This window comes from Arachis hypogaea, chromosome 17 (genome assembly GCF_003086295.3).
Source record: "Arachis hypogaea cultivar Tifrunner chromosome 17, arahy.Tifrunner.gnm2.J5K5, whole genome shotgun sequence".
Taxonomy (NCBI): Eukaryota; Viridiplantae; Streptophyta; class Magnoliopsida; order Fabales; family Fabaceae; genus Arachis; species Arachis hypogaea.
In genome coordinates, this window is record NC_092052.1 from 126,394,125 (window position 1) to 126,408,460 (window position 14,336).

The 14,336-nt window shown below is 33.4% G+C and overlaps 1 protein-coding gene and 1 long non-coding RNA gene across 4 annotated transcripts; both read left to right on the top strand.

The window, feature by feature from the left end:
* Nucleotides 1-1,527: 1,527 nt before the first annotated feature.
* Nucleotides 1,528-9,245, top strand: LOC112764636 (uncharacterized). 3 transcript variants are annotated; one of them, XM_025810336.3, is made up of 7 exons: nt 1,528-1,804; nt 2,022-5,150; nt 5,274-6,045; nt 6,172-7,229; nt 7,295-8,188; nt 8,272-8,505; nt 8,576-9,245. In XM_025810336.3, exons 3-7 carry the CDS (start codon nt 5,274-5,276, stop codon nt 8,870-8,872), a joined length of 3,255 nt encoding a protein of 1,084 aa, XP_025666121.1. In that variant the 5' UTR covers nt 1,528-1,804; nt 2,022-5,150; the 3' UTR covers nt 8,873-9,245. The 3 variants fall into 3 exon arrangements, 2 of the variants coding, with proteins under 2 accessions (XP_025666121.1, XP_025666120.1); XM_025810335.3 differs by having other exon boundaries at nt 1,531-1,804; nt 2,022-2,068; XR_011874770.1 differs by lacking the exons at nt 5,274-6,045; nt 6,172-7,229; nt 7,295-8,188; nt 8,272-8,505; nt 8,576-9,245 and having other exon boundaries at nt 1,531-1,804; nt 2,022-2,715; nt 3,198-3,456.
* A 4,064-nt stretch (nt 9,246-13,309) lies between these two features.
* On the top strand, nt 13,310-14,038 carry LOC140180803 (uncharacterized). Its single transcript, XR_011874771.1, has 2 exons — nt 13,310-13,705; nt 13,805-14,038. It is a non-coding gene; the product is annotated as an uncharacterized lncRNA (long non-coding RNA).
* The last annotated feature ends 298 nt before the right edge of the window (nt 14,039-14,336 follow it).

Here is a 14,336-nt window from a genome sequence, read left to right on the forward strand (position 1 = left end):
TGTATCTGTTATTCATTATATAGGAAAATTCTCTCTAGACTCTAGCTATGAATCATTCATTGTAGTATCTGCCCTATAATTTTGCTGTATATCTTAAACCCTCTAGATATGGTTCGGTTTGGAAGATTACTGGTCCACCTTCCAGTGTAGGTAAGAATATATTCTTTTTGCACCTACTGAAAAGTGGAGAAAGAGATAGAAAATGGAAGTTTGGGGTTGAAGGAAAAGAATGTTGTAAACTATACAAGTTAAAGAGAGGAAACAACATCCTGGACTCCCCATCGAACTGCCACATAGAGTTGTTGATTGAAAGATCTTAGACCTTATAAAAAAGGGCCTCCTATATTTTTTTTTTTGAAGAGGAGCTCAACACAACAAGTGGAGCAAAGGGGAACAAAAGAAAAATGAGCACAAAGCAAACAAACAAAGATAAATATAGCAAACGACCAGAAATATATACCCCTTTGTCATCTCCGGCATTGTCATCAACAACAGAAGGGTCTGCATCTAACCACTCTTTGTAGCTCAGAAAGGACATGTTAATAATCTTCTCAACTCCTTTACCCTTGTTCTGAAAAATTCTTCTGTTTTTTTCCAACCATATGTTCCATATAATCGCACAAAAACACACCATCCACTTCTTACGATCCTCCTTCCTTTTCGATATCTCAGTCCAACTAAGGAAATACTCTTTTAACATACCCGAACAAGACCATTCTCTACCAACATATGAAAGCCATGCACACCATATATGCCAAGAAAAACTACAGCAAAAAAATAAATGGTGACCAAACTCAATACCTTCATTACATAGAACACATAAAGTATTTTGTTGGTTAATGACCCCAAACCGACTTAGTCTCTCCTATGTATTATTCTATGTTACACATATTTTAGACTATGTTAAATTGTGTTGGAGATATTTATTTTTTTATCAATGGATATCTGACAATCCATATTTTAAAGATTATACATAATAATAAACTACATACATCTTCATTGAACTTTTTTTTTGTGTCTAACAATATCCATTATATTTTATTATCTTAAGAAATATGTTACAATATTCATTAACATCTTAGATAATTATTATATTTTATTATTTTATTTTAACATAACAATAATCTTTTTATTATCGAAATTTAATACAACATACATATTTTTATACGACATATTTTAGTTATATTTTAATATTTTTTATTTAAAAATTTTAAAATATATGATTTCCGTACAACTACACGAATTATCATGCTAGTATTAAGAATAAAATTAAGGCCATTTATAGCATATTGATTTATTTATACAGATTGAAGGAAATTGTGACAAGTGGCACAGTAGAGAACAGGCTTAGCAAAGCTCTGTCACCTTATTTGGGCTTGCTAATTGAATGAAGCCGGCTAATAGAATCAGGAGACAAAGTTGCAAATTCCCAACTGGGTATAAGGAAGTGGGCTGCCCTATTGTTTTTTTTTTATTTGGATCATCAGTGATGGGCTCCTTTAATATAATTGGACTTATACATCTTCTACCATGCTTCAGGATTTTATGGAACAGAGCACTGCTGTAATCCCTCTTCTCCGGTCGCTGTCATTGTGTTCCTCGCTGCTGGAACTGGGGCCTTGTTCTTTCTGCTCTGCTTTGCGGTGTTCATCTGCTCACGCCGTTCTGAAACTTCTGCTCTGGTTGGCGTTCTAAAACCTTTGCTCTGCTCCGCCGTGGTGCCGTGCTCTGTCCTCTCAGAAAAATCGATAACTCTCCGCCGTTCACCTCATCTCAAGCCTCTCGCATCATACTCGATCCTTAGGTATCTCTTCCTCCATGTCTTTATTACTTATTTTTTCCTAGTAATTTTATGGAAGTTCTATTTTGGATCATTTCTTCTGATGTGCTGTTATCAAATTACCGAATTTAGGGTTTTTCTCTTGTTGATTTTGGTTTTGATTCCATTGAATTTTGATTTTGGTCCACTCTCTGCTATTGTTAATTTTAGATTTCAATTTTTAATTTTTTTACTAATGCAGAGGTACATAAAGCAGAACAATGACGTTGCTTTCTGCACCCGGGATGGGTATCAATTACTTTCACTTCTCTACTTTCTTTTCTTCGTGCACCTTATTGCCTCATTACTTCTTTTTCCTTTAGGTTTCATGAAAAAAATTATTATTGTTTTAATATAACCGATATGGTACAATTACTTGATTGATTGTGTCAAAAACAAATAAGAATTAAGATACATGAATTTTAGATATAATTGAGTTATCTTAACCTAGTTAGTAGTTTTGAATTTTTAGATATAATCCAAATAAAGAAGCTAGTATTAGTAGTTTTGAATTTTGAACCAATAACGAAAATCCATCTTACATTGTTTCTTCTCGAGTTCTCTCCGTGCTTCTTGAATTCGCATCACTTTTGGCTAATGGAGCTGAAGCAAAAGCTGAAGTAGGTAATAACTATGTGTATGCAACTATTGATTTGTCGCCTCATAATAAGTTGTTAGTATATTGATAATTCATATAGCATATGCGAATATAATATCTTTTGGAACTAAATTATGAGGGTTTTAATCATTTAAGTATGAAATAGGTATTTTACTCTAACTTAATTATGTCGTGGATTTAATGTATTGGTGCATGACAATTATATTCACAGGATTTTTTTTGAAAAGCTCATGAGCAATGCTGTTAATGCCTAGGCACTACACTTAATATGAGCTGTGTATGTAGAAATATTTGAAGTGCTTTTATAATTTCAGCATCTAATTTATAATTGAAGTTTGGTGTTTAAGTGCTATTTTGGGGATATCAATTGCACCTTTAGGATTCTGTTGAAATTTATATCAATTGTTGCTCCAAAAAGAATTTAAAATTGTTGAAATTAAAACTTTACCAAATTGAATTTAAGACTGTTGTGATTGAATTTGTTTCTTTGCCATGTTCAGTGGTGACCACACAGTAATGATAATTGATTGTGAAACTTGATAGCTTAATAAGCTAATCACAAAGTGTATTAATCTTATTATGATCATGTGATAATTTCTTGCTAAAGGCATGGATAAAGCATAGGCTAACTTTACTTTATGCCAAACCACTAGTTAATTATAAGCATTATTCACTACGCTTAATGTTTGAGAAATCTGAAAGTTGGATAAATGTGAATTTTATACCTAACCAAAGGTATTTTTGCATCTTACTTTTTAGATTTGGGATAATTCTTGTTGACTGAAAGTTGCTAGAGACAGAGAGCTAAGTACAGCAAAAAAGAACATGGTGGGGTTTATAACGATATTCATTATTTAATACATCAGTCATCGAAAATGGAAAAATAGAAGCTAGGCAAAAATGAAGGTGTACAAATGGAATAATTAGTTATGCTCTTCTTGTATTGCTGACTCATTAGATTTGTATTCAACTCTTTTTAAGTCAGAATATGTATTTTGTTTAGAAGTTTTTTATTAAATCGGCTTGTCATATATTGATATTTGAACTAAAAATCTTTATACAATATCTATAATATTTTTGAAATTTTAACATGATAAAATTTATTGGTTATCTTTTTTGTGTATCTTTAATCTTATTGGATCCAAGTTATAATGGAATGCTTAAAAGTAAATTAAAAGTAAATTATGTTTGTCTTTTTGTCATTCTTTTAACACTTGTCATTAACAATTGATAACTTGAAATATTAATAAAGTACTTTTTTGACTGAATTATTTAGTCTAATTTTAAAATAATGATAAATATTTTATTATATGAATTTTTATATAATTTTACATATTTTATTTATAGTGCAAACAAAATAAGTATACATATACTTTGAATTATTGATGTTATTCCTATTAAAGATGGATTGTTAGTTAGAAAAAGAATTATTAATTAAAAATTTTAAAATTATAAAATTTATATTTAAATTTGAATTTTTATGATTACAATTAAATAGGAAAGGATTGTTAATACTATCTTATATTAGGCTAGAAAAACATGATAATAGTTAGAGAAATAAGCAAGTTGTTTTTCCAATACAAAAATAGTAATCAAATTTTGCTTTTAACCAAGTTTAATTAAATTAAAATTTGCCTATGCATATTTTTTTTGTATGTTTTTTTTTCTTTCTCCTTCTTCTTTATTATTTACTAATTGTTCCAAGTTTATAAGATCAATGGATAATTCATCTTGTAATATCTGTCAAATAAATTTAATTACTCTATCAAAAAGATCAATAAGACAAAATCTAACAATAATGTAATTCTGTCAACTCTTAATCTTTATTTAGTTCTTATCTTCCTTATTTATGTTAACCAAATTTATGTGTACTTATTTAATTTTCAAATAAGAATAATATAAAATTTTAGATGAAAAATAAGATACAGTTTATATAAAATTAGGCATAATCTTAGTTCACCAATAAAAAATATATATTGACAAATATATCATCTTATTTTTTATTAAAATATGAATAAAAATGAACTACTAAATCAAACAAATTCTACATTGGTAAACTATTTAAAATGTGCTCAGATCATTTATGTACAGATAAAAAATATAAATAATTTTTAAGTTTGACATAATGCTTCACTAAAGAGTATTTAAGTTGATAAACTGTATGATAAATTCTAGCGAAACCTCTTTGAAATATAGAAAAAATTATCTTCTATGATAAATATAATAATTATTGGATGAAATAAATTGAGTAAATTACTAATTATGCCCCCGAATTTGTAAAACGCTGACATAGATACCCCTAGAATAAGATAACGACAATCATACCCTTGAAAAATTTAAAAACGGATCAGATCTGCCCAACTGTGAGGAGAACCCTTCTCCGTTAAACGGAGTTTGTTGATGTGTCAAACAGAAGTCCAACGTGGCATCCGTATTAGACTCTCAATCACGTTTTGTCCATGTATCCCCAATTCAACAAACCCTAATTGCCCAATTGAGATGAAATGACAGAATTAACCCTAAGTGAAACATCATATTTAACTAAGACTATGTTGGACGCGCGAAACTGAGGAGTTTGTGGGTGGTCGTCTCTGTTTCTGTTCGTCTGTTGTCGCTTTGTATTCGTTTCTTGGATTTGGCAACGTCACATGCGGTATCACGTTTGGCGTTGATACAGAGTGAAGAAGTCGCCGTTGATCAACCAAGGTTTTGGTAAGCATTCTATGTTTGCGTTGGTGTTATTATCAGTCGTTTGAGGTTTGCAATGGAGGTATGATGATGGTGTTTTCATGTATCATGTTAGATGTTTATGACTTTTTTGATGATTTTTGTCAGATGGCTACGCATATCACATTTGTTTATCACCATCGGGGTTGGTTAGAGAAGGATGCAGATGGTGGGGTGAAGTATAATGGTGGTTTACTGAGTATCATCGAGAGGGTGCATGTTGATACTTGTAATCTATTCCTTGTTGAAGGCTTGTTTCTAGATTTAGGTTATACTAGGTATAATGAAGTTTATTGGTTGGAGCCAGGGATGGATTTAGCTAACGGGTTACGGGTGCTCAGAAGGGATGCCGATGTGGTTAAGATGTGTGATGCTGCACTGAGGAATGAAAACAGGGTTCACTTGTATTTTGAGCATCCAGTTGATATGGATCCAGAGTATGTTGAGATGCCTTGCTTAGAAGACCAGGAAAATCATGACCAGGAACCGCAACAAAATGAAGAGGAGGAAGGATCTGAACATACAGAAGTAGAGGGAGGACCTTTATTTAATGAAGCAAATGAACAAGAGGATCCCCCACAGCACAAGGAGCAACAACAACAAGAGGATGAACTAACATTGAACAAAAGGGGGTATGATGAACCATTGCCAGAGGAGGCTGGTACTGAAAACCTTTCTAATCAAGGTCAGGCTGGAACAACTGAAAATGAGGCCCTCAATGAAGGAGACAATCAGCAGACCCATGTTGAAGACCATGAGAGGCCATCGAATCCTGAAGAAGTTAATGGCAGGGGAAGAAAACGCAGGAAGAAACATGCGAGGCCCCCACCATTTGGTAGAGATCAACCTGCACCAGAAAACAATAGTGAAGGACATGCTGGTTAGTATATGAATTGTAGATCCTAGTAGTAATGTTGTTTTTCTTTTGGGTTTGTAAATGTATTTGCCATAAACTGTCAATTAATTAATAACCTTAAGCTATGAATGCGTAATGTTGTTGAACTAGATGAGGGTGCGTCTTGTGGGGTTCAAGGTCGGAGGATTCATCGAAGACCCCGTCCATCCGGCCAGAGGATTCTGCCACCTAGGGAAGAGAATCAGGCCCCAAGGGTGGTTGTGCCTAACCCAAATGACATTGATGAAGAGCCTACTGAATATCAGTATCACTCTGAAGAGCTACACACCCCACCAGGTTCTGATTCTGAAGATGAAAATCTAGTATTCCCTCAGTATAATCCTGATACAAAGTTTGGCAAAATTAGACTGGAGTTAGGGATGGAGTTTGGCACGATGCAGCAGTTTAAGGATGCAGTTAGGAAGTATAGTATTCAGATGGGCAGAGAGGCATTTTTCCTCAAGGTTGAACCACATAGGTGCAGGGTCATCTGTTACAACGAAACTTGTCCTTGGGAAGTTTACTGTGCAAGGAGAAACCAGCCCCCTAGTTACCAAATCAAAACACTGGTTGATGAGCATACATGTCCTAGGAGTAATAAAAGCAGGTCAGTCACTTGTAAATGGGTGGCCGAGGAGTTGATTAGCAAGATTAGGGTTTGTCCTAACTTGTCCCATAGAGAGGCTCGAGAAATGTTCAAAGTTGAGTTTGATATTTGTGTCGGAGAGAGGATGATGTTTAGGGCAATGGAGAAGGCTAAGGATGTCATCGAGGGCACAGAGAAGGAACAATATTTGAAGTTAAGGACTTACTTGTCTGAGCTGCGTAAGGCCAATCCAGGATCCACTTGCCGTATGAGCACAACACCACAACAAGAGGGGCTGCCTAAGTTTAGAAGTCTATACATCTGTCTAGAAGCATGTAAAAGGGGATTCAAGGAAGGATGTAGGCCTTTCCTATGCCTTGATGGAGCATTTTTAAAGGGTTATTTTGGGGGGCAGCTGCTGACAGCCGTTGCTCAGGACGCCAACAATCATCTATTCCCAGTTGCATATGGAGTAGTTGATGCAGAAACAAAGACCAATTGGAAAGAATTCCTAGAGTATTTGTTGGATGATATCGGGGATCATAGGCAATTCGATTGGCACTTCATGTCTGACAAACAGAAGGTTAGTAATTAATTTGTGTGTGCAATTATGTTATAGTATATGATGTCTAACTTAGTTATTTACAGGGGCTAATACCTGCTCTACAAGAAGTTATGCCAGGGGTTAAACACAGGTTCTGTACTATGCATATGTGGAGGAATTTTAACAAGCGTTGGAAAGACCTAGAACTGAAACAGTTGCTATTTCAATGTGCAAGGGCACTGACTGATCAGGAGTTTAATGAAGGTATGGATGCCATAAAGAGAATTAATACTTCTGCTTGGGAATATCTGTCTAAGTATGAGCAAGAAACTTGGTCAAGATCAAGATTCTCCACTTGGCCCAAAGTGGATAACATAACGAACAACAATGCGGAGTCTCTTAATGCAACCATGGTGGGGCTAAGAGGCAAGAGCATCATAACCATGCTAGAGGAGATTAGATATTACCTCATGAAGACTATGGCTACCCACAAAGATGCACTCATGGCCTACACGGGTAAACTGGCGCCTATCCAGACGAGCAGACTAGAGAAGGAAAAGAAGGAAGGAAACTACTGGGAAGCTCAATGGGTGGGATATGATGAGCATAATGTCTTTGAAGTTAGAAGGCATGGTCGAACAGTTTGGGTCAACACTCATGAAAGGAGTTGCACTTGTAGAAAGTGGCAACTTACAGGTCTGCCTTGCTGTCATGGAATTGCTGCAATTCAAAGAAAAAATCAACGACCAGAAGATTATGTCCACCATTGGCTGACTATGGAAGCATACAATAGAACATACCAATTTCACATCAACACTGTCCCTAGTCAAGAATATTGGGCTGATGCAGAAGGGCTGCCGTGTCTCCCTCCACCTTATAAGAGGCCAATAGGAAGACCTACAAAGAAGAGAGCAAGGCATGAATCAGAGAGACAGAGTGGGAGCCAGTACAAAATCAAGAGGAGCTATGGAAAGACAAGTTGTAAATATTGCAAAAAGGTAAATAAAAACTCACTTAATCAATGCCTGTTGATATTGACTGTTCTAATGTGTTAATGCTTGGAATGATCTTGTCTTCGTAGGTGGGACATAATTCGAGGACTTGTCCTGATAAGAAGACTCCTGCTGCAGCTGAGGAAGGTGAAGATGTACAACAAGCACCTGCAGCAGATCAACCGGCAAGAGGAGGGATTGTGCCACCCAGGAGCTTAAAAGACATGTCAGACTCAGAGCAGGAGATGTTCTGGGAAGAAACCATGGATGCAGTTGAAGAGGAGCTCACCCAAGGCCACCCACAGTCTGAAGCTGATGAAGAGGTAGCTCATTTCTCAATAACTGTTGTTTACACTTAACTCACATGTACTAAACAGACTTTATTTGTTGTAGGGTTACATCAACACATCAGGTACAACAAGTCATGGTGAAGGAAGGAGATCTGCTATATCCAACCCTGCAAGGAGAGCAACAAGATCTAAAACTCCCTCCAATGCTGCTGCGGCTGCTGCTGCATCTACTAGCAAGGAAAGATCCAGGGTCAAGATGCCTATTAGGAGACACCCCTTAGCCCAACCGATTATGAGGCCCACATCTCCAGCTCCAACAGCCCAACCCAATGTGAGGCCCATAGCTCCAGGCCCATCTGCCACTCCAAGGCCCAACCCACCATTTAGGCCCCACAGATAAGGCCCATACAACACCTGCTACTGGTTCAGAAGTTTCAGACTCCACAAGGTCTCCACTTGTCTCAAATGAAACCATGAATGGTGCATCTAAAGCAACCACTTCTAGGTTCTCAAGGTTCATGCCAAAATAGTCAACTTGAGGGCAACTTGAGTGCATAATTAGTTGATCTTTTTGGGTTATAAGTTAATATTTAGTTGCAGTGGTTTATCTATATTTTGGGTTGTATGTTGATATTTACTATGGTTGGTTATTGCCTTTTGTTGGACAATTTGAGTATTTTGTCATCTGGTATTAAGACTGATTACCCAGTTTGTAGTATTTTGGATGGAACAATTAGTTCTATTGCTTAATGTTATGCAGACCAATTAGTTAATCTTCTGCCTTTACCAATTTTTAGTTCTTGTGCCTTTACCAATTAGTTCTAATGCTTAATGTTATGAAATTACTTTTGATATCTCAGTTACCATTTTAGTTAGATTCACTTCACTTAATTCATGATTCTATTACTGATGCAATCGAATTCAAGACACATTTTCAATTCCTCAACAAGTGACTAAATAGCAACATCAATGTCAACATAACTTCTAAGCAACAACAACAATTAACATTCATTAATAAACCCTGTCCTACACTCATCCCTTCTCCTACCTAACCAAACAAATCAAACTCATACATAAACTCAGTACAAGTCCCCCTAGAATGAAACACACAAGCAATTCAACTCTCTTCATCTGCTCTATCAACATCTCTCCATCTATGTGTGTCGTCTCAGTCTCAATACTGGTAAACCTCCCTTTCAAGACCCCACATGCATTGCATACTACTGTGCCATTATTAGAGGATTCCTCCACCCCAGCAGATTCCTCAATAGTTTCATCCATCCACTGAAAATAACGGCACCCAGTGTTCTTCGTCTGCCCAACACAGATACAGTTCATCAAGCTCAATTCTCAACCGAGGGGGAGGGGACAAATGTAGTAGCATATTCATACATACCTTCCACAGAGGACACCTGAAAAACCATCTTCCTGGGTTTCTCCTTGTCTTCGACTTCAAAGCCACCACCTGAAGACGGCAGAAGCATGTCCCATCATATGACTTCCTCACGTGTTCTTCGACCCCTTCGGAGCTACAATTTTTCATGGACCACCTTCGATTACAATTTGACATGATTCTGCTTCCACCATGCATGTCTCTGGTTAGGGTTTTGCTTGCTGATCAATTTGGGGAAAACGTTCTCACCTACAACTATATAAGGGATAGAAGGGATTGAGAGTCTAATACAGATGCCACGTTGGACTTCCGTTTGACACATCAACAAACTCCATTTAACGGAGAAGGGTTCTCCTCACAGCTGGGTAGATCTGATCCGTTTTTAAAATTTTCAAGGGTATGATTGTCGTTATCTTATTCTAGGGGTTTTTATGTCAACGTTTTACAAATTCGGGGGCATAATTGGTAATTTACTCAAATAAATTATGTCATCAAGATAATTAATATTAACTCTTAATTTAACTTGAGTTTTGACAATAAAATTAATTAATTCTAGTAAAATCACTTGAAATTCATACTTACAAAATCATGCAATTCTTATATCAATTCCATAAACAATTATAAAAATCACTCTTACTCAATTAACAACTTGTCTACTTTATTTATTTTAAATTTGTGATTCGACATTTTAGTTTTTCTTTTAATTTGTTCTTTTCTATTTTTTTTTGTATTGTTAGATCTAATTAATATATGTGTGATTTTAAAAAAAGTTATAAAATTATAAAATAAGATCTCTCTTGTAATTCTTATAATTTACAAAAAAAAATTTAAGTATATTTAATTAGGGTTCAGGAGGATCAAATTTGTGTATAATCATAATTGAAATTTGAAAATAAGGGATACTATGACTTTGTTATGCCTTATACAGATTTGTTAGCATTGAAGTTTCATGACTTTTATATATAATTGAAGATGTCTCCTTGTATTTTATTCTTGCCTAATGTTTTATATCAATAGAGTATGAGGGTTCCAAAAAAGATGCTGTAGTTCGCTGGTATTGAGGATATGTTTACTTCATCAAGAGGATCCACTAAGACACTTAAAAATTTTGACAAGGTTTCAAATTCTGTTTAGATTATTTTTTTTATATTGTTTAATTTTATAATCTCCCATTGATGTATTTATTCTGAGTATTGAAAAAGTAAGAATAGCATTATGCTGAATCTATATATATAGCTGAGGGGGCTCATAACAGTAGTAAGGTTATGTGTTACTCTTAGCTTGGATGTAAGTTGAATGTGATGAATGAGTATAAATTCTTTATGGCAATTATTTGTAACATTTTTCACTTGATGCTTTATTTATTTCTTGTTACTGTTGTTATTATTACTTATTAGTACTGCTACTATTGTTAATTATTAAATTTTCCTATCCATTTGGGTAGTTGAATGATGAATTTAAGTGCTTCGTGTCAAAGAATGTTATCAGATGCAGAATAAGTTGCTCATTTTTCTTATTGTTTCCTAAAAAAAATATAAAGATATAACATATAATTTGACTGACTTGTATAAATCAAATCACTTTTATATTTTGAACTTAGATTAATTAAATGTCACTTTTATATATACACTTCATAATGGTTACCTCATGAGACAAATTTCAGCTGAAAAGGTATTAACAACAGATTTCTTATGGTTAAAGTACTCCTCCTATGTGTATCTTTTAGAAAAAGAAAAAACTCACTTGCATATTTAATATGAAAAAAATTTGCAGGGTGGTCCAAGTTCTAAAACTTCTATGTATATTTTGTGGCTGTAGTTAGAAGAATCAACAAATCAAGAACTAAATCAAACGATTCCAGTGTTCAAAAATCCCACTAAGATCCTTTGTCGTGTCGTCAACGTCCATTTGCTGGTATTTTTTTTTCTTCATTCTTTTTTTTCTTTCTTTTGTTTTTAACATTTATTGTCTTCATTTGGGGGGGGGGGAGGAAGAGAGAGGGGGTTGGGAGAAGAAATGAAATTCCTAAGAAAAATGGTTAGGAGAAGAAATGAAATTCCTGAGAAAAATGGTTAAACAATAATTTGTTCTCTTGTTTCGCTATGTTCTGAAAAGGAAGAAAATTAAGCTTAGATTATGTTCAGAAGGTACGGCAGTTGGATATTTTCAACTTGAATTTAATATTTGGATTTTTTCCCTGCTTTGAGTTCATTTTTAAAATAAATGGCACTGCCTTATTTGATGGCGTTGTAACTACAGAAAGCAGGCAATTCAAGAATCGACAATTAGGAAATTAAGAGCTCAAGTATGCAGCCTACTTGCTGCATTTGCTTTTTTTTAGAAATTCATATTTTGTTGTTCTTACATCTACTAATCAATGTTTCATTTATTTATTTATTTAAAAAAAATAGATTATAGAACTTGAGGAGGAGAAGAAAGGTTTGGCTACTAAACTTCAGGTAATTGAATGATGAAATATTTTCTTGAAATTTCTATTACCTTTATAATGAATATGAATAAGTCTAAGTATTTTCAATAAGCAAGCAATTCTAGAGATACAAATTTCATGCATTGTATCTATAGTATAGAACTGATGCCTTGAATTTTATTATTTGAGCTTAGTTCTTCTGGTTGTTTGTCCCCTTGCCAAATGTTTCTTTTATGATATAATTAATCTAAATGAAATCTTGTCTTACTTCATATAGTTTTTGAACAGCTATAACTTTTATAGAATTTAAAATTTTTTAAAAATTAAATTTTTCTTATATATTAATATATAAAAGGTGGATAGTCCAAATAACAGTATTTCCTCCAAAAAGTTACTATAACAATTTCTAATAGAACAACATCTGATATCCAAGTTATAATAAGCTAATGATAATAGAAGATAAATAAAAACTACATCATTCTGAAATCAAATGAAACAAAAAATATAATAGTTTTAGTTCTTATTCTTATTTTTGATATTTTAAAAGGTGATTGCTATGGTGCCTACAAATGTTTGCCTAACTTTCTAAAAGAATTAAAAATTAATATTTAATTTTAAAAGTATAAAAATAAAAAATTATTAAATATTCAAAACTTACCATATCAAGTAAATTAGATAAAAGTTAGACACCATACCATAGGCATCATAGAATTCACTATTTTAAAATAACATATGACCAAACTAATCTTCTATACTAGCAATAGTGTGGACATGTAATTTTTATAAAATTTATCTATTAAAATATAAAAATTGGATAGTCCAAGTAACAGTATTTTTCCAAAAAAATTACTGTAGCAATCTCCAATAAAATAACATCTGACATCCAAGTTATAATAAGCTAATGATAATAGAAGATAAATAAAAACTACATCATCCTGAAATCAAATGGAACAAAAAATATAATAGAAGATAAATAAATATTCTCATCGGCTTATGTTTCTTTGAAATCCAAATAGGTTGGAAAAGCTAGTGGTGCTAGGTGGAAGTCCATGTCCGATGCTTTGAGCAAAGCAAACGTGTTCTCTGATTCTCTTTTATTATTCTTCTTTCTTCGGATAACAATTATTTCCAATTTTGTTATTATTTTACGATTTACTCTCTAATTCATTACATTATCATCTTTCAGGAAAAAAAAGCTTCATACCAAGCAAATACTAAAGGACAGACTAGCATATGAGGAGGATATAAGGGCCTACAACAAAGGATTAGTAATTGCTATAACTCAATATTTTGATTCTCTCTTATATTATGATTCATACTAATCCTATGGTTGAGGTCTTAATGTTTTAGAATGAGGGTGAAGATTCTAATAAATCAAAATCTGTGGTGAATGATGATTATGTGATGAAGAGGTGATGGAGCTTTGTAATTTATTTTCAATTGTGAAATAGATTCTTACAGTAGTTGTTATTATTTGTTAACGAGTTTGAAATGTTCTTATTTTTTTTTAGAGGATGAGTGAAGTAGTTGCTATGGTAAAGGAAGAGGCCTTGGAATGGGAGAAAATAATTTCATTCATCATCAATCTTCATATAATTTTGGGAGTTGATTGACAATATAGTTTGATCATATTAATTTTCTGCTTACTTTTATGTGTGAAGATCATAAAATTTGAGGTTTAATAGGATTCTGTAATTACCATTTATGTTTGAACAAGTTATTTAGTAATTTTCTTCATTCAAAAATTTAGAATCTTCAACTGTATTACTTTTTATTTCTCCTCAACTTTATTTATTTTTAATCTTGAAAGAGATTTAGTTTATAGCTTTGTCAAACAATGTTTATAATTTGTATGGACAAAGTTTAATTGTTATACTTAAGAGTACTAAATCTCCTTAGGATACTATTGAAAGAAATTTTTGACAATCTAAGTTTACTAATTAATTCTTTTTTATTTAGTCCTCTTCTTGATGAAACTTTTCATTTGCATGTTTATTCTGTTTTTGGATTTGAAGAGTTAAAGAAAAGTTTTGTACCAATGTC